The 20,924-nt window shown below is 41.0% G+C and overlaps 2 protein-coding genes across 5 annotated transcripts in view; both read left to right on the top strand.

The window, feature by feature from the left end:
- Positions 1-20,924, top strand: part of LOC127517166 (polymeric immunoglobulin receptor-like) — a 197,143-nt gene that overhangs the window by 82,865 nt on the left and 93,354 nt on the right. The window contains exon 8 of one of the 4 annotated variants that reach the window (XR_007931200.1): positions 10,574-11,023. The gene's annotated coding sequence lies outside the window, so the exon portion shown is untranslated. Of the gene's footprint in view, positions 1-9,772; positions 12,005-20,924 lie in introns of those variants that run through there. The other 3 variants (XR_007931198.1, XR_007931197.1, XR_007931199.1) reach the window with 3 other exon arrangements.
- The window catches only part of LOC127517761 (uncharacterized), a 43,751-nt gene continuing 34,374 nt past the window's right edge, over positions 11,548-20,924 (top strand). Inside the window, exon 1 of the mRNA XM_051903848.1 lies at positions 11,548-11,567. Within this exon, the coding sequence (XP_051759808.1) occupies positions 11,548-11,567 (20 nt within the window). The remainder of the gene's footprint in view (positions 11,568-20,924) is intronic.

The raw sequence follows: 20,924 nt of genomic DNA, 5'->3' as shown, positions 1-20,924 counted from the left end.
TAAATATTACATTTAATACATTTTAAGTAGTTAATATGTGAAAATAAATAGCAATTATAACCTAATCATTCTTGCATATTGAGTTGAATCTGCATTTTGGTGGTTTGCTGTGGAATGCCAAAGCTGCCGAAATAAGAAATAAAGAAATACATAAAGAAATGTAAAAAGAAATGTAAAATAAATAAATAAATAAATAAACAAACAAAAGAAATGTAAAAAATAATAATAATAAAAAATAAGTGTGTATTTCCTTATTTATGTTTAATTTTATTTTCCCACATTGATTTATTTTTTTGTCATTTATTTATTGTAAGGACACTGAGGCGGCATTAGAATCCATGTGCAGTGTTTAATGTATCCACAGCAAACAAATCTAAAACAGCAGGCAAATAATCGTAAACGTGAGGCAGGCAGAGGTACAAACACAATAAGGCAGTCCAAACCAGGCAACAGAACAGTGGGCAATCCAAAAGGCAGTAAACAGGTGAAACAGGCAATGATCATACACAATAAGGCAAATAATAGCAATGGGTAAACGCTCGGTAAGGCAGACAGGCTGGCAATACTTCGCAAAGTACTAGGAGCAAGGCCATGCTTAAATGTCCACCAAACAGGAAGTAACCAGTGAAGCAGAGGGAGCGGCATACAGTCAGTACTCGGGAGAGGGCTCCCTCTGCTGGCGGTGGCGTTACAGAATCCCCCCCCCCCCCAGGAGCGACTCCTGGCGCTCTACGTGGACGTCCCCGTGGTCGCGGTGCTGGACGATCGGGTCTGGCTCGATGAAATTCCTCAATTAGTGATGGATCCAGAATGTCGTGAGCGGCTACCCAGGATCTCTCTTCAGGTCCGTATCCCTCCCAGTCCACCAAGTATTGGAGCTGACCCCCTCTCCGTCTGGAGTCCAACAACTCCTTTACCGCATATGCCGGGGTTCCATCAATGTCCAGCGGTGGAGGTGGCTCTCGGTTCTCGACGTTGGGGTCAGCATCCGGGTGGACCGGTTTCAGGAGGGAAACATGGAAGGAGGGAGAGATGCGATAATTAACAGGAAGCTCTAACTCATAAGTGACCGCATTAATCTGTCTCAAGATCTTGAATGGGCCTACGTACCTTGGGCTGAGCTTCCTGCTGGGCAGCCGTAGCTTGAGGTCCCGTGTAGAGAGCCAGACCCTTTGTCCAGGTTGGTAGGGAGGATGTGGGCGACGTCGTCGGTTGGCTTGAATCTCCTGATTCCTGACAGCTCTTTGTAGACGTACGTGAGCGCTGTCCCACACCCTCTCGCTACGGCGAATCCAGTCATCGACTGCAGGTACAAGGGACGGTTCTCCAGACCACGGGAACATAGGGGGTTGGTATCCTAGGACACACTGGAATGGTGTAAGACCAGTGGATGAGTGCCTCAATGAGTTCTGTGCATACTCTGCCCATGGTAGAAACTCTGACCACCGATGCTGTTCACGCCCACAGTATGATCTGAGGTATCTGCCGATCTCTTGGTTCAGCCTCTCCACTTGTCCGTTGGATTCCGGATGGTAGCCTGAAGTTAGACTGACATTAATATCAAGTTGTTTGCAGAATGCTTTCCATACCTGAGACGTGAACTGGGTTCCTCGGTCAGAAACAATATCCTCGGGGATACCGTAAACCCTGAAGACGTGGTGGAACATCGCTTGAGCAGTTTCCATAGCTGTGGGAAGACCCTTTAAAGGAATGAGTCTGCAAGCTTTAGAGAAGCGGTCAATGATTACAAGGATCGTGGTAAACCCATTAGATAGGGGCAAGTCGGTGACAAAGTCTACTGAAAGGTGTGACCAAGGTCTTTGAGGGATGGGCAATGGTTGTAATAGACCAGATGGAAGTTCTTTGGGAGTTTTAGACTGGGCACACACTGAACATGACTTGACGTAATTTGTTATATCCTTAACCATAGATGGCCACCAGAAGGAACTTTGCGTGAGGTGTAGTGTTCGTGAGATACCTGGATGCCCAGAGCAAAGTGACGTGTGGACCCATTGCATGACTCGGAGTCGAGGCCTGGAAGGAACATAATGTTTGTTAGCAGGACAGCCTTGTGGTGTGGGTTCATTGCTCTGTTCTCTTTGGATTTCATCCATCAGATCCCAAGTGATTGGTGCGATGATGATGGATGGCGGCAAGATGGATTCAGGTTGGTTCTCTGCCTGTGGATGATCATGTCTCCTGGAGAGAGCGTCAGCTTTGCTGTTCTTACTACCAGGACGGTAGGTCACGGTGAACTGGAATCTGGTAAAGAACAAGGACCAACGAGCCTGGCGAGGATTTAATCTTTTTGCACTTTTTATGTACTCAAGGTTCTTGTGATCTGCGATTACCTGGAAGGGGTGAGTGGAGCCTTCCAACCAATGTCTCCATTCTTCGATGGCTGCCTTCATAGCTAGAAGCTCCTTGTTGCCAACATCGTAGTTTCGCTCAGCGTCCGTGAGTTTTCTAGAAAAGTAAGCACAGGGGAAAAGCTTGCCTGGTTGTCCGTGGCATTGGGAGAGCACTGCACCTATTCCACAGTCGGATGCGTCGACTTCCAGGACGAATGGTAAATTGGGATCGGGATGCTTTAGGATTGGTGCAGTCGTAAAGCTGTGCTTGAGGTTGGCAAATGCTTGTGTAGCGTGATCTGTCCATTTCAACTTTGACGGTTTACCTTTCAGTAGGGTTGTTAGTGGTGCTGCTGTGATGCTGTAGTTGCGTATAAAGCGTTGGTAGAAATTGGCAAACCCCAGAAAGCGCTGAAGCTCCTTGACTGTAGTGGGTTGGGGCCATTCAGTGACTGCCGTGATCTTGGAGTTGTCCATTTCCACACCTTGATGACTGACGTTGTACCCAAGGAAAGATGTTCGTTGGACATGGAACTCACATTTTTCTGTCTTGACATAGAGTTGATTCTCTAACAGCCTGGTGAGTACAGTTCTGACATGACCCTTGTGTTCCTCCTCAGATTTTGAATAAATTAAGATGTCATCTATGTAGGCCACAACATATTGGTTCAGAATGTCCTTGAAGATCTCGTTAATGAAGGACTGGAAGACCGCAGGTGCATTGGCTAGCCCATACGGCATGACCTGGTATTCATAGTGCCCCCTAGTGGTCAAAAATGCAGTCTTCCACTCGTCACCTTCCTTGATTCTAATGAGGTTATAAGCACTTCTAAGATCTAGCTTGGTGTATATTTTAGCTTCTCTGAGTTGTTCAAGTGCTGCAGGAACTAGTGGTAGAGGATAGCGAAACTTAACTGTGATATTGTTCAAACCTCGATAATCAATGCATGGACGAAGTCCTCCATCCTTCTTTTCGACAAAAAAGAAGCCTGCAGCTGCTGGGGAAGTGGATGGACAAATGAAGCCAGAATTGAGAGCTTCCTCGATGTATTCTTCCATAGCTTGACTTTCTGGATGTGACAGAGGATATACTTTACTTTTCGGTGGTATGGCATTTGGTAGGAGATCTATGGCACAGTCCCATGGACGATGAGGTGGCAGTTGAGTGGCTCTGGTTTTGCTGAAGACTTCCTGAAGTTCTTGGTAGCATGATGGTATGGTGACCGGCTTACATTCTGGACTCTCTATGCTGGTGGTAAAACAAGACTTGGTAATGGTGTTACTCAGGCAATTAGAAAAACAGAATTGTGACCAATGTATGATCTCACCATGTTGCCAAGAGATGACTGGGTCGTGAACAGATAGCCATGGATATCCAAGGATGATTTCATGGCACGGAGAATCAAGGACGTAGAAGGTGATGGTTTCTTGGTGAAATAGTCCTACTTGCATTTTCATGGGCAGAGTTAGTTGAGTGATGCCATCTCCGATGGGTTTGTTGTTAACGGTGTTTACCTTGAGTGGAGGTTCACAGTGTTAGACGGGAATGTTGAATGTTGTAATGAGGTCCTGATGAATTAGGTTTAATGCTGAGCCAGAGTCAATCAGCGCTGTGAATTCAAAGGAGCCATTTTCAGCAGTAATCGTGACAGTAGTAGTGAGAGATTTAGCGTTGGTAACGGAAATATTGTCCACACTTACTTGGCTGTTGTCAGCATAGTTTCTCCGGGCTTTGAGAGGACAGACTGCATTGCGGTGGCCTGCATTACTGCAGTAGAAACATAGATTCTGAATCAATCGTCTTGATCTCTCATCAGTAGATAATCTCGTGACCCCTAGCTGCATGGGCTCAGGACTGGCATGATCATTGGCGTGGCTTGAGTCGGAAATCTGTGTAGTTTGCGAGGTATGCATGGGCTTTGTTGACTTGCTTTGAGGGCGATGAGTACGCATGAGATTGTCAATCTTGATGGCTAATGTGACATACTCAGAAAAGGAGTGCTCCTCACCCTTACATGCAAGCTCTGCCTGTAACTCCATATTCAAACTGCGACGAAACAGGGCCTTGAGTGACACATCGTTCCAACCACTCTGAGCAGCAAGCGTTCTGAACTCAATAGCATATTCAGCGGCGGATTTGCGGCCTTGAGTTAGTTGCATTAAACGAGTGGAAACATCCTTGCCCCCTGCTGGGTATTCAAACACATCTCTAAGTTGTTTTATGAAGTACGGGTAGGATGTTTGGAACAAGCGATCAGCTTCCCAAACTGCAGCGGCCCACTCGATCGCTTTGCCCGTTAGCAATGACATGAGGAATGCACACTTCTTCTCGTCAGAATCAAAGTCACATCCCTGATGCATGAAAAAGATTTCTACTTGGCGGATGAAACCTTTGCATTGCTCAGCAGAACCATTAAACTTGTCAGGTAATGCAAAGCTTACCTTTCTGGGCATAGGCGGTGGTAGCGATCGCAAATACTGAGTGAGGTAGTCATTAGCCGCTTGAGCTTTAGCCAGTTGATCACGGTACTCCTTGAGAACGTCGCTCTGATAAGCGAACGCGGCCTATAGATTCGTAACATCTGCTGGATTCTTTGGTGGCGAAGTATTATGTAAGGACGCTGAGGCGGCATTAGAATCCATGTGCAGTGTTTAATGTATCCACAGCAAACAAATCCAAAACAGCAGGCAAATAATCGTAAACGTGAGGCAGGCAGAGGTACAAACACAATAAGGCAGTCCAAACCAGGCAACAGAACAGTGGGCAATCCAAAAGGCAGTAAACAGGTGAAACAGGCAATGATCATACACAATAAGGCAAATAATAGCAATGGGTAAACGCTCGGTAAGGCAGACAGGCTGGCAATACTTCGCAAAGTACTAGGAGCAAGGCCATGCTTAAATGTCCACCAAACAGGTGAAGCAGAGGGAGCGGCATACAGTCAGTACTCGGGAGAGGGCTCCCTCTGCTGGCGTGGCGTTACATTTATTTATAGATGTATTTATTTATTTCCACTTTTATTTATATCCACACTTATTAATATATGTTTGTATGTATACATTTATTTCCACATCTATTTATTTATACATTTCTTTGTCCGTATGGTAATGAAGGGGGCGTGTTTTACTTCAGACATAGCAATCAAGCTCAGAGTGGCAAGGGTGAAGCTTTGAGGCCACAGTGACACTTGTGGTGTGACCAAACTAAATGCAAGAGGTTTGTGGACATGCCTTTGCAAGTTACACAGGGAATGAATGACTTAGTGTGTACTCACACAGGCGCTCTGAACCGTGCCCGAGCGCGTTTGACCCCCAAAGCCTGGTTCGTTTGACAAGTGTGATCGCTCTGTTTCGTGCCCAAGCGTGGTTCGTTTAGCCGTCCCTGGCCCGTTTGGAAGAGCACCGTTCGGTTGGGCTTGAGTGCGGTTCGCATGCAGTGTGAGCACTAACCATGCTGGAGCACGGAACAGCTACTACTTTTGTGTGCGCTATTGTCATCATTACGACGGCAAACATCTTTATTACTACTTTGATAGTACACTTTTCAATTCATGTACTAAATTAGAGTGTATTTGGGTTTATAACGGGTCTGGTTCTCACCTTATTGATGAACAGGAATTGTAGTTTGCGAGTAAAGCTGCAAAATTCCTCCATTAATGTCAGCTGCCTTCGTGGTTCATAATAATCCTCTGATATGTGCAAGTCAAAATCGCTGCGTGGCATAACTGATAAATCTTTAGCGAAAGTGCATTTCTTCCTGTTTTCTTCCATACAAAAAGTTTCATTGTATAATCTTAATTTTTTAATCTTGTGCTGTAAGCGCAGGATTCTCGTGAACAGCTTGGCATGTCTGCCGTGTCTCTCCTACTGAAAATGTATGTAAGAGGACGGGGAGGGTTGACTAATCAGACTGTGGCCTCAAAGGTTCGCCCTTGCCGCTCTGAGCTCGATTGCTATGTCTGAGGTAAAACACGCCCCCCTCATTTCCATAAGGACAAAGAAATATATAAATAAACAAATAAATAAATGTAGACATATATAAATAAATAATGTATAAATAAATGAAAAAATAAAAGTGAAAAAAGGTATAAAGTATATAAACACTTTATATATTTATTTATGTATTTTATTATTATTATTTTCCATTTATTTCTATATTTATTTATGTATTTACTTATTTCTTATTTCGACAGATTTGGCATTCCATAGTGGAAAACTTGTTGATTTAAGTGAAGAATATGCCATTTTTACATACTTGCTGTTACATATGGTTCAAAAAGTCTATTTATGACAAACTGGCTGGTACATTCAGTTAAACTGATGTGCACGCGCAAAACAAGATTGTTATTTAAATCATTCGCATGAATGTACAATGTACCTAGAAACCGTTTTTTTTTTTTTTTTTATTATTACTGTTCAAAAGGCTTCTTGAACTTTCTTCATGTGATCAATCAACATTTGCAACGTCACAATCACTTGCATCATGTGCTGTCAGGAAGTGGAGCAGGTGCACTGAGCAGACATGCAGAACGTGAACTCTTTTCATGAGTAATCTGCTTCATCTCACGTTTGTCTGCAGCATTCTGAAGTTATTAATGTAATATAGTTGTGCCGTGCGTGCTTATAAAGTAAGTGTATTTGGTTATTCTTTATTTAAATCTGCCGATTGTTCTTATGCCACGAATGAGACACATAGCACCATATGTATATTTATGTTTACGGCATTATATAGTTGATTTGTCACCGTTTGGCTTGCTTTCATTGTCATTATAGCAGATGCAATTAATGTAAATTATTTACCATGACAAATATTAATGTTTTAACAAGTTATTTCATGAGTAATAACTTCCTGTTTACCATATCATATAAATGTGCCTCAGTCGTATAGTGTGTTAATAGCGCCATTTTGTGGGCAGTCATAGAATGTAATTATTTACACAGACATGGTGTTAAACTACCTTATTAGGGCCCGAGCACCGATAGTGTGAGGACCCTGTTGTAATTGCTCAGTCGATTCTTCTTCTTCTCCGAAATATATCACATTTTTGAGGGCATAAAGATGTTTGAAAACTCATGAAACTTTGCACATGCGTCAGAAGTGGTGAAAATTGACATCTGATATGGGTTTCAGAATTAGGTCTGGCAAAATGGCTTCATAGCGCCACCTACAAAATTTCAATTAAGCGCAGGTATGAAATTTGGTAGACACATGTAACCAATGTACATGTAATCCAAAACCTAATATTTATACTTAAATAATTACTCCATGTAAGATTATTTTGTATTTTGTTCCAGAACCACAACTTTGCCTTCAGCAAAACGCTTCAATGAGATTCTGTTGCCTGGATTCAAATTAGAAATCATACAATTCTGACCGACTGTCTGCAGGGGTATGAATCCACCTGAATCAGTACTAAAATTTAAAACCTCAGTCACAAGTGGTCCTTCGAGCCAGAGCTCGAATTACTACAGAGAATTGAGAGTCAGAGCTTGCAGTTATCTGCCCTAGACGACTTGTAAAGCCATCTGCATATCTAGCAGACTTCCAAGTGCAAAGACCTGGATCTGAGAGGAGATCCAAGCAACCTGCATGTTCCAGTGATGATGAAGCTAATGCTGAAGATCCTCCACTTGTCTTCAAACCGTGAGTCCAGTGTCTCCACATCAATAAGTCAGTGTTCACCCTCCAGTGATCTGGTGCTACAGGATAAATGGCAAGATACAAAGGACAAGCTGCATCCTCGGGCTCGACACTCTACCTGGGAGGAGATGCCGAGGGAGAATCATGAGCTTTGCAGGTGCATTTGACAACTTTTAAATTTAAAGTGCATTACAAGGCCTTAAAACAGAGAATGCTGTCATGAAAGGAGAGATCCTAGCCACAAACATGGCCACCCCATGCAAATCAGTGTCTCCAGTACCAGCTCCTCATTTTTATTTGCCAGAAACATGTTGTAGTCAGCCAGTCACCACCACACAAAGCAGAGACTTCCATCATTACCTCTCTGCGCAGATCAGGCAGATAACAGAGAAGGTGAGGGACTGCACTGTTTCACCAAGCTTGATCAGCCTCAAGCTACGTCAAGGTATCGTACCCCATCTATAGCCTCCATGATGACATCAGATCCAAGAGAGTTTTCAAGGTTGTGCACGGCATTAGAGAACCTCCTCCCTGACCAAGCCACAGAACGTTTCAAGTGTCAGATCCTCACAAATCATCTACAATTAAACTGTGGGTCACATGTGTCACAACTTCAAAGTAAGACTCCCTCATGAGCTGAGAACTAGCTTAAGGAGATACATACACTCACTGAGGGTAACTATACCTACTCTCCTCGATTTCTCTAACTGGTTGGAGTACGAGCTCCAAGTATAAGATGATAGCTCCAAGAGGACAGGTCTCCCACCAGAACCCAGAAGTAAGAAAAGGCAGGACCGCCGTAACCCAAGGGCTTTTAGGAAACCAGCTTGCATCTTGCTTGACATAGAGAAACCCATGACTGGGAGTGAAATCCAAGCAGCCGCTCAGGAGATAACATCAAAATCTTCCAGATTCAAAGGGAGATTGCATGCATATTGTCCCTACTGTGACAATGCCAATCACTTCTTAAATGGGTGTGCCAATTTCAAAGAGCTCACTAAAGAACAAAAGGAATCTTGGATCCGTAAGTACAGAGTCATCATGCCTCAAAATGCAACCTGAAAGCCCCCTGTAAGACGTGCTATAGGAAACACCTCTGTATACTGCATTATGTAAATGGACGGACTGAAGATAGCAAAACTGAAACGGACACTAAAGACAACTCCTGTCTGGTTAACACCACCAAGGACACCCTGTATGTAGATCGCTCTATCTACAGCCACAAGGTTCTTCTAAAGGTGAGCAAAGTCATCACCAATGGGGACAAATCTATTGAGGCATATACTGTATTAGACGATGGGGTGGAGAGGACCATACTGCTCCATACAGCAGCACAGCAGTTAAATCTGAAGGGGCAGCCTGAGGACCTAATACTGCGAACGGTGAGGCAGGACCAAGAGGTTCTTCATGGGGCGGCAGTCTCATTCACTGTGTCTCTTGTCACTAACTGACACAAGAAATTACCCATTCAAGGTGCCTTTACAGCTGAAAAGGCTTGGTCTCGCTGAGCAAACTCACCCTGTTGTTGGCTGGATTTTGCAGCAAATAGACAGAGTTCAGCCTATACTGCTAATTGGCTCAGATTGTCCACACCTTGTTACCCCAGTTGAGCCTGTTCGCCTAGGCCCTCCAGGTGGACCTGCTGCAGTTTAAACTTGGCTAGGCCGGATGCTACAAGGCCCTACACAAGATCAAGCACAGGCTCAACACTCACCAATGCCTCTTTACTGCCATCTCCCCCAATGCTGATCTGTTTGCCCAAGTGGCAAAGCTATGGCAGATGGATGTAATTCCATACAACAGTGAGGAAGTAATGATGCAGTCAAAATTTTATCAAGAGGCCATCAGACTTTTACAAGACAAAATTGTGAGAGTTAACGTGGATGGTGTCATTCTGTATGCGACGCCATTCCTTCGCATACAACACATGCCAACTCTGCACATGTCAAAAGAAGCTGTTATGCTGCAGCTAAGAAGCATTGAGCGAAAGCTGATGAAGAACCCTGATCAGGCCTGTGCTTACAAAACTGAGATTGAGAGACTTAAGAATGCTGGCTATGTGGAGAAACTGCAACCATGCGAGGCTGAGACATTACAAAAATCATGGTACATCCCTCACCATATGGTCATGCATAATGGCAAGAATCGTGTTGTTTACAACTTCTCATTCCATTATGAGGGCCAAAACTTGAATGAGCTGCTTCTTCCAGGTCCCACTTCCTGATGACAAACCTTTACTTCGGTTCCTGTGGAGAGATATAACCTTAGATCAAGCACCAGATGTGTACCAGTGGCAGATACTTCCCTTTGGGACTCCCCTGCAGTCCCTGTTGTGCAACATTCTCCCTGCAAAAGCATGTGCTAGACCACAGTCAACCAGGAGATCAGATGGGGGTGGTGATAGAAAGACGTCCTTCTATGTTGACAATTGTCTACGCAGTCTCACATCCACATATGTCGCCAAAGACCTTGTTGATCAGCTCTGTGCCCTCCTAAATGAGGGAGGCTTTGAATTGCGACAGTGAGTCAGCAATTGCTCAACAGTGGTTGCTCACCTTCCCTCCGATACAAGATCGAACAGGTGTGAGCTCTGGCTTAGTCAGAGACTGCAAGATACCAATGAATCTACCCTTGGACTGCTCTTGCATTGTCAGTCAGACACTTTGCGCTACACAGGGAAGTGAATCAGAGCAAAAACACTGGTGCAGCACCTATGGGATATAAACCCAGAAGATCTGCTCAGCTTATGGAGTTCATGGGAGAAGGAACTGGGTGATCTGGAAAAATATCACTGCCAAGATGCTATTCCAGTCCATACATGGATCTCCCAAATAACAGATGTGATATACACGTATTCTGTGACGCATCTGAGCAGGCCTATGAATCTGTGGCATATTTGCGAATAGAAAACACAGAAGGCCAAGTTGAAGTTGCATTTTGAGCGGCCAGATCATGTGTTACACCCCGAAAGCAACAGTCTATACCTCGCCTTGAACTATGTGCAGCTCTGAGTGGTGCCCAGCCCTCCAAGGTCCTTGTCACAGAACTCACCATCCCCATCTGTTCCTTAACACTCTGGTCAGATTCTACGACTGTGCTTGCCTGGCTGTTGTCAAGTTCTTGTTGTTACAAGGTGTTTGTGGGAACTCAGGTGGCTGAAATACAAGAGCTCACAGCATCTGTTACCTGGCGTTACATACGATCCAGGGACAATCCTGCGGACAGCATCACAAGATAAAACGCTTGTGTGACCTAGTTTAAGGAAGCCAGTGGAATCAAAGTCCTTCATTTCTCAAACTGCCGCCAGTGAATTGTCCCGAGCAACCTTCCTTGCCTGCTGAAGAAAAGAGTGGCGAACTAAGGCAGTTTGCATTTTGTGGATTGACTACAGTTATACCTTTGCCAAATCCACAGCAGTATGACACACTGGCCGATTTCATAAAGGGATGCAGTCAGCAGCTTTATGGGGTGGTGAACATTACGTGCACTGACAAACACAGAGAGGTAGAACAAACAGTGCTTTGTCACATGCAGATTGAATCCTTCCCTACCGAGATGGTCCAACTGAAGTCCAGGTAACCAGTATCAGGTGTGAGCAGGCTGGCTTCTCTCTCTCCTGAGTTTGACCCTACCACTGGACTCATTTGTGTAGGTGGCCGTTTAAGATGCTGCAGTGAGACAGAATTGGATTGTATCCATCCCATCGTCCTTGCTCCTCAACATCCTGTGACCAAACTCATTATCAAGGATTATGATGAGAAGCTGCACTACCCTGGGTCAGAACGAGTGTTCGCAGAGATAAAGAGAACCTACTGGGTATTGCAAGGCCGTGAAGCAGTTTGGCGACACCAGCGACATTGTGTGGAGTGTTGAAGATGGAAAGGACAACCAGAAGTTCCTCGTATGGCTGACTTGCCACTTGCGAGACAACAGCTCTTTAAGCCTGCCTGCCTTCTCAACTGGCATGTTGGAACAGTCTTGACTGAAATTTAAGGGATTTTCAACTCAAAACCTCTTGGTTACACCTCTTCAGATATCTCTGACATTGTGCTGAGCAGACATGCAGAATGAGAAATCTTTTCATGAGTTTAATGAGATTCTGGAGTCTAGAGTGAATTCTTCAAATTAGAAATCATTAGACAGTTCTAACCGACTGTCTGCAGGGGTTTGAATCCACCTGAATCAGTACTAAAATTTAAAACCTCAGTCACAATTATTATTATTTATTTATTTTTGTTAAAAGTTTGGCATATTGCATAAATTGTGTTGAAAAGCTTATATTGAAATATTCTACATTCTACCAATGATAAAACTGTGCTAGATGGTAAGTTTTGTGAAGGAGGGACACTGGTAGGAGCCTTTGAGTTGTGTTTATAATCGCTACGATATAGTGGTTTTCAATTTGCATAACACTGACTGTAAAATATGTATTTTAGGTATGGGAATGGCATATTATGAGTTTTGATATTTGGTATATGGTCATTTGGGCTACTTTTTGGACTAGTTTTGGCTGGTCATTGTGCTAGTTTTGTTATGCAGACCTGGCAACCCTGAAATCCAGTATCATGGTCTGGCCAATCCTATTCCAAACGTCAATGATCTGATCTGATATTTAGCTCATAGTGATCAGATTCTAACATTATTTCTCATGTGTTTTCAGGCTCCTCTATGATCATCCCTCTGGTTTTGTTTTTTCTGGTTCTGATCACAGCTGGACTCTTATTACTGTTTTTCTGTAAGAAGCGTCAGTCTCAAGGTAAAACTCATTCTTAACTTCTTTAGATGCAGAAATTCACCATTTATACTGAGATTAAAACAGATTTCTTGATCTGTTTTCCCACTTTCTGTCATCACCTGTAGGCTGCAACGAGATGAGCAAAATACAGATATTTGATGACTGTGTGAAAAAATGTACACAAGACATCAGTGTTGAATTGCGATATAATGTAATTAATTTAGGACGCTTGTTTTTGGCAGGCAGTGATTCGTCATCTCATACTGGAACAAGAAAACATGAAGTGGTGAGTCCAGTTACTGTATAAAATGATATTAATGTCTAATGCCTTCCATCCTGAGGATCTTTGGAGCTGTAAATAATTTCTGTCTCTCCTCAGGTTTCTCACACTGGTTGTGATTATGAGGAGATTAAAGACACTCACAAACAATTACCCACAAACCCCTCTGATTCTTCTAACTGCGTTTACGCTACAGTTCAGAAAGCCACTGGTGACTCTCAGTGCTGCATCACATCTGCTGAGGATCTGAATTACGCAGTGGTGAATTTCCACACGAAATCTGACTGTCCTGACAGTGTCAGTATCAGGAATAATCAGGATTACAGTGAATACGCTGCTGTCAATCATCTCACAGCTTGACGAACAACAGCAGAGAATATAAATGAGCTGAATGTTTTATCACCTTGTCTTTGGTATTAAGTTTGTGTGTTTGGTGTTTTTTGTTAGTCTTCAGTGATGCTCCTTTTCCTTATATTTTAGTCAGTCTTGTGAATCAGACTTTTGACTGTTGGCATGAAGTCTGATGAATGTTTAAATGACAGCGCAGTGTTTTGTTCTGCAGATGACAATGAAATATTTCAGAATATTTCAGACAAAATTGAGCAGAATTACAATTACACATTCCTTATACGTCCTTATAATGTTATTAGTATTTTCTGAATGTTTTCATAATGTTATAATAAAACGTTCTGGGAACATGTTCTTGGAACATCTTTAGGACGTTATTTGTACTTGATGAACGTTCTCATAATGTTGATAGAAAACGTTCTTAGAACAACATACTCAGAACGTTCATATAATGTTATTAGTATTTATGTTTTCATATCACGCACGGACATTTCAGGCCTCGCATTTTGAGCTGAATCACGAGACTCAATTCCTGACGCCACTGAATCGAATCTTTTTGGAATCGTTTACTGTCTTGACTCTCGAGTCTGTTCTTTCCCCTCACTGCAGCTCTTGCGCGCGCAGCAGCAGAGAGCGTCCGTTATTTTCTGAGGCTGAGAACACGTAAATGGTAAGCGTGAATTCGTAATACTATTTTAAATAACATATATGCCAGAACATAACATCAGAATTTCAATGTTGTATGTTTTTTTCTTTTTTTTTCTTTTTCCAAACTGTTTATTTTTTAACCTGGCGTTACTAGACGTTCGTTCCCGTTCCTACTGAAGGCCAAAAGGGCCAAAAACACGTGAATTTTAACACGTCAACAACACGTTAAATACGTGTATTTCATGCGTGAAATAAGCGTTAAAAATCTGTTTGAACGGGTCAGTGTCATTGGCTGCTGAAAACTTGGGTCAAACCATTTCTGTGAGCTTAAGGGGGTGTACCATTCATTTACTAGGATTCCACCATTTAACATGCTAGATCAGCTTATTCAGCCCTTTTGTTTTGTCTTTTTTTTGTATAACCTATAGTAATATTATATTTAAATTGCCGTTTTATGAAAAAATAGATTTAATTTTTCCACTTATTTTTTTTTTTTTTTTTTTTTTTTACAACGCCCTTACCCTTACTGACAATAAAATGCGGCATTGTAAGCTCACTGAATGTGAGTATGCTCTCTCTCAGCCATATGACCTCCAAAGTTTTTTCTCTGGTGTGTGTTGGGGTGGGACACTAGCTGAAGAAGATTGGGGTGTGACTAGAGATGATAGACCTGTAAAGTTTTGTTCTAAAGAAATAGTGCAGGTTAGTCGTACACAAATAAAAATTTAAACTGATAATAATGTACGATACTCTGTGTGTGTTTGTGTCAGAACATGGGAGCGGAGCGCAAGATCAAACCCTTGTGACATACTGGATCGAAAATATGTGAAATAAGTTTTTTCTAGTCGACTAGTAGTAGTTCATTTAAGCCAATAGTTGACTAATCACATTTATATTAATTTAATTTCTTAAATACTGGAGAGAATAAACCATACTAATGAGCGTTTACGTAATACAGGCTATATAGCACTCAAGCGCACGCATAAAGCTTGCCATAAAGAACCGGCAAAAGTTATGATTATGAATGTGACAAAAAACAGCGAGGAGACATTTTAATTGTTTATTAATAAACTAATGTTTTCTGAATCAGTGTCGGCTGCAAAGATGTTGCCATTACTGCCTCTCATCATCTCCGTAGAGATGCACATTTCATTCGGATTAGGAGAGTAGCCTATTTCTTTTCGTTTTGAATTATTTCGTTTAAAAGTAGACTTTTCACGCTTTCTATAGATACATTTCTCATGTCTGTGAGGCAAGCAGCCTGAGTTTCGGTTCATTTAGCCTACAAGACTCGCTCCAGTTCACGCGCCAGTGATCGCGCCCGCGCCTCCATGTCAGGATTACAGGTGCTGGTCATATAATTAGAATATCATCAAAAAGTTCATTTTTTTATTATAAATTATTTTTAAAAATGAAACTTTCATATATTCTAGATTCCCCACATGTAAAGTAAAACATTTCAAAAGTTTTTTTTTTTTTTAATTTTGATGATTAGAGCGTACAGCTCATGAAAGTCCAAAATCCAGTATTTCAAAATATTAGAATATTTCCTAAGATCAATCAAAAAATGGATTTGCAAAACAGAAAAGTTAAAGTTCTTTAAAGTATGTTCTTTTGTGCACTCAATACTTGATCGGCAGGACATATTACAGCAAACGACTTGCTCCTAGCACAAATTACTGCATCAGTGAAGTGTGGCATGGAAGTGATCAGCCTGTGGCACTGCTGAGGCACTATTGAGCCTTCAGATCATCTGTATATTGTTGGATCGACTGTTTCTCATCTTTCTCTTGAAAATATCCCATAGATTCAGGTCAGGCATGTTGGCTGGCCAATAAAGCACAGTAATATCATGCTCAGCAAACCACTTGGAAGGGGTTTTTGCACTGTGGGCAGATGCTAAAGTCCTGCTGGAAAAGGAAATCAGCATCTCCATAAAGCTTGTCAGCAGATGGAAGCATAAAGTGCTCCAAAATCTCCTGGAAGATGGCTGCATTGACTTTGCACTTGATAAAACACAATGGACCAACACCAGCAGACGCCACGGCCCCCCTAAATCATTATTGACTTCAGAAACTTCACACTAGACTTCAAGCAGCTTGGATTCTGTGCCTCTCCAGTCTTCCTTCAGACTCTGGGACCATGATTTCAACATAAAATGCAAAATTTACTTTTATCTGAAAAGAGGATTTTCGACCACTGTTCACTGTCCAGTTCTTTTTCTCCTTAGCCCAGGTAAGATGCTTCTGACATTGTCTCTGGTTCAGAAGTGGCTTGGTAGTCCTTTTCCTGAAGATGTCTGAGTGTGGTGACTCTTGATGTGCTGACTCCGGCTTCATTCTACTCATTGTGAAGCTCTCCCAAGTGTTTGAATCGGCTTTACTTGACAGTATTCTCAAGCTTGCGGTCATCCCTGTTGCTTGTGCACCTTTGCCTACCCAATTTCTTCCTTCCAGTCAACTTTGCATTTAATATGCTTTGATATACACTCTGTAAACAGCCACCCCATTCAGTAATGACCTTCTGTGACTTACTCTCTTTGTGGAGGGTGTCAATGATTGTCTCCTGGACCATTGCCAAGTCAGCAGTCTTCCCCATTAGTGTGGTTTCAAAGAACAAAAGATACCCGGAATTTATACTGTAGGGATGGTCATTTAATGAAACTCAAATGTAAATATTCTAATATTTTGAGATACTGGATTTTGGACTTTCATTAGCTGTACGCTCTAATCAACAAATTTAAAAAAAAAAAACTTCATTTTTTAAAATAATTTACAATAAAAAAATGAACTTTTTCACGATATTCTAATTATATGACCAGCACCTGTATTTTGTCAGATATACTTGCTTCTTATTTATTAAATACAGGCAATTGGTTGATGAAACATTGATTAAAATTAAGATACAATTTTTACAAAACGAAATGCACTTTAAAGAAAGGATTTCTACAAAACAAAACTTAATGAAGTGGTCAAAATCATGTCTGACCCACTCCATGTCTCCAGATATATTGCGCATCTTATGATATTTTGGTCTTAGTCATGCAGTTCACTTTTCATAATCAAATAGATGAAAATAAAAAATAACATTATAACACATTTTGAGCACTTTTTACTGTATCAGCCTTTTTTTTTAACTTGGCAAAAGGGCAATGCACACAGCCATTCATGTCGTCACGGAGAATGCTTAAAAGCGGACATGAGGTCGTGATATATACTGCTCTACGAAAGTCACATTTTCAGCAAATAGATCGTTATTAATTCATGCACATGCATACTCTTATTTTCTGCATAATTTTGAGTTGACGAAGCTCTCATGTCCGCAGGACACGCCTTTGGAGAGAAATGCAACTGTTTTCTAATTTAAGATTAGAAATTTAGAGCTTTCAATAGATATATATATTTCTTAAGTTTGTGGGGCAAATATACGCTCAGTTTCGGTTCATTTAGGCCTATAGTGGCGCGCTCAAGTTCACATGGAGACAGACGTCAGAAAGCGCATCCTTGATTGCTTTATTTTACAAAAGCACGACATTTTGTTGTTATTGTGAGTATAGGCATACACAAATAGTAGATATTTAGGCCTTTTTTATATACAGTTTTATGATGTATTACTCGTATCTGTATGACGGAGTATTTTAAGTTATAAGAGTTTTTTTATTGATGCGCAATATATCTGGAGACATGGAGTGGGTCAGACATGATTTTGACCACTTCATTAAGTTTTGTTTTGTAGAAATCCTTTCTTTAAAGTGAATTTCGTTCTGTAAAAATTGTATCTTAATTTTAATCAATGTTTCATCAACCAATTGCCTGTATTTAATAAATAAGAAGCAAGTATAGCTGACAATATAATCCTGACATGGAGGCGCGGGCGCGATCACTGGCGCGTGAACTGGAGCGAGTCTTGTAGGCTAAATGAACCGAAACTCAGGCTGCTTGCCTCACAGACATGAGAAATATATCTATAGAAAGCGTGAAATGTCTACTTTTAAACGAAATAATTCAAAACGAAAAGCTACTCTCTGATTATGTAGGCCTAATCCGAATGAAATGTGCATCTCTGCGGAGTCAGTAATGGCAACATCTTTGCAGCCGACACTGATTCAGAAAACATTTGTTTATTATTAAACAATAAAAAATGTCTCCTCGCTGTTTTTTGTCACATTCATAATCATAACTTTTGCCGGTTCTTTATGGCAAGCTTTATGCGTGCGCTTGCTATATAGATATTACGTAAACGCTCATTAGTATGGTTTATTCTCTCCAGTATTTAAGAAATTAAATTAATATAAATGTGATTAGTCAACTATTGGCTTAAATGAACTACTACTAGTCGACTAGAAATAATTTCACATATTTTCGATCCAGTATGTCACAAGGGTTTGATCTTGCGCTCCGCTCCCATGTTCTGACACAAACACACACAGAGTATCGTACATTATTATCAGTTTAAATTTTTATTTGTGTACGACTAACCTGCACTATTTCTTTAGAACAAAACTTTACAGGTCTATCATCTCTAGTCACACCCCAATCTTCTTCAGCTAGTGTCCCACCCCAACACACACCAGAGAAAAAACTTTGCAGGTCATATGGCTGAGAGAGAGCATACTCACATTCAGTGAGCTTACAATGCCGCATTTTATTGTCAGTAAGGGTAAGGGCGTTGTTAAAAATAAATAAATAAAGAAAGAAATAAATGGCATAAGTGGAAAAATTAAATCTAGTTTTTTCATGAAACGGCAATTTAAATATATTATTTCTATAGGTTATATAAAAAAATAAATAAAAGGGTTGAATAAGCTGATCTAGCATGTTAAATGGTGGCATCCTAGTAAATGAATGGTACACCCCCTTAAGCTCACAGAAATGGTTTGACCCAAGTTTTCAGCAGCCAATGACACTGACCCGTTCAAACAGATTTTTAACGCGTATTTCACGCGTATTTAACACATATTTTACGCGTGAAATACATGTCAAATACACGTATTTAACGCGTTGATTTTTCACGCGTATTCCACACGTATTTAACGTGTTAAAATTCACGTGTTTTTGGCCCTTTTGGCCTTCCATACGCTCCTGCTCTATTCAAATCTTGCGCGCGCTGACAGGGTCCGGTATTTTCATCATAGAGAGATTTACATCATAAGAAGGTAAGTGTGAATTCACAAAATAATTGTAAATAACATGTTTATATAACACAACATCAAAAGTTTTTCAGTGTTAAATCATTTTTTTGTGAACCGCATTTTCTAGACCGCTGTCTTTCAGTTATTGCGTGCGCTGACAGCGTCCTGTATTTTCAGAGGTTTATATCAGACGAAGCGATAAGTGCAAATTCATAAAACAATTTTAAATAGAGTTGTTACCAAAACATAAGATTACGCGTTGTTGATATAAATTGAGTGTGTGTATGTTGTGCTAACTGGTACTTAGCAACTGCCACACACATTTATAAGAAGTTAGCTATTAGTAAAATATTAACGTTTATTAATTAATGCTAGTCTAGCTAGTGTGCTTGAGTTGCTATCTTATTTCTCTCTTTGACAAATCAGCAAACACTTTCTTCTCAACTGTCCACAGATGCTTCAAATACAGCACTGAAGGAAGAGCTGCAGCTGACTTGATTCTTGTGAGGCAGACAAGGACAGAAAAGGTGTTTTACCAACATACTTACAATAAAATATATCATATTTGTTAAAGTGTAAATTTCACTCCTGTTGTTCTTGTTTAAGTGTAGAAATCTACAATTTACTTTGTCATATTATAATGTAATTTATATCTCGCTATATATATATATGACTGTTTTTAGGCCAGGTGGTAAATGCTGCTATTCTTCTCTAATACTGTTGCTCTTGAAAGAACACAGTCATCAGTCAGGTAACTTGCACATTGAAAATCTTTTGTTTGAATACCATTCAGTTACACAAGTTACCTTGTATTTTATTCAGCTACTGAAACGACAAGAAAGCACTTTTACTTGTTTTGATTTTTTCCATTATTATTGCTGTCTAACTAACAAAATTGTTTTGTATTATCATTACATTGTACTATGACATGTCATGTTGCATCATTCTAACCTGTGCTTAAACAATGAGAACTGTAATGTATTTAAAGAAAATGTTTTTATTTATTTGTTTGGTCACAGGATCCTCCATTCCCAGCTCCAACCACTCATCTGAAGAACTGCGGCGATGGGAACCCTTTGAACCACAAGTGGCAGTTTCCACCGGATGAGAAAGGACATGGTAGAGGATGATAGACCCCTATTGATATCTCACTGATGTTAGCCTGCTGTACTGACTGTATCACACACACATACAGTTGTGCTCAAAAGTTTACATCACATTGCAGAATCTGAAAAATCTTAAACAGTTAGTTCACCCAAAAATGAAATTTCTGTCATTAATTCCTCACCCTCATGTCGTTCCACACCCGTAAGACCTTCTTTCATCTTCAGAACACAAATCAAGATATTTTTGACGAAATCTGAGACAGCAATATAATCAACACTTTCAAGGTCCAGAAAGGTACTAAAGACATGTTAAAACAGTCGACGTGACTGCAGTGGTTCAACCTTAATTTTATGAAGAGACGAGAATACTTTTTGTGCATAAAAACAAAACAAAATTAACGACTTTATTCAACAATATCTTCTCTTCTGTGTCATTCTCATACGTTGTTTACGTCCAGCGCTTCCAGGTTCTACGTCAGAACGCCGACTCATTATTGGCCGGCTCCTGCATCAGCATCACACGCACGCGTCGTGCTGATCACATGATCAGCGTCGGCCAATACGGACGTAAACATGGAAGCCTTCACTGTGCTTACTGTGTAAGGATAATGACAGGGAAGTCATTATAGTCATTTTGTGTTTTGTTTTTGCGTACAAAACGTATTCTCGTCACTTCATAACATT

This window comes from Ctenopharyngodon idella, chromosome 8 (genome assembly GCF_019924925.1).
Source record: "Ctenopharyngodon idella isolate HZGC_01 chromosome 8, HZGC01, whole genome shotgun sequence".
NCBI lineage: Eukaryota > Metazoa > Chordata > Actinopteri > Cypriniformes > Xenocyprididae > Ctenopharyngodon > Ctenopharyngodon idella.
The sequence above is the reverse complement of the archived record's forward strand: the minus strand, read 5'-3'. Positions and strand labels throughout refer to the sequence as shown.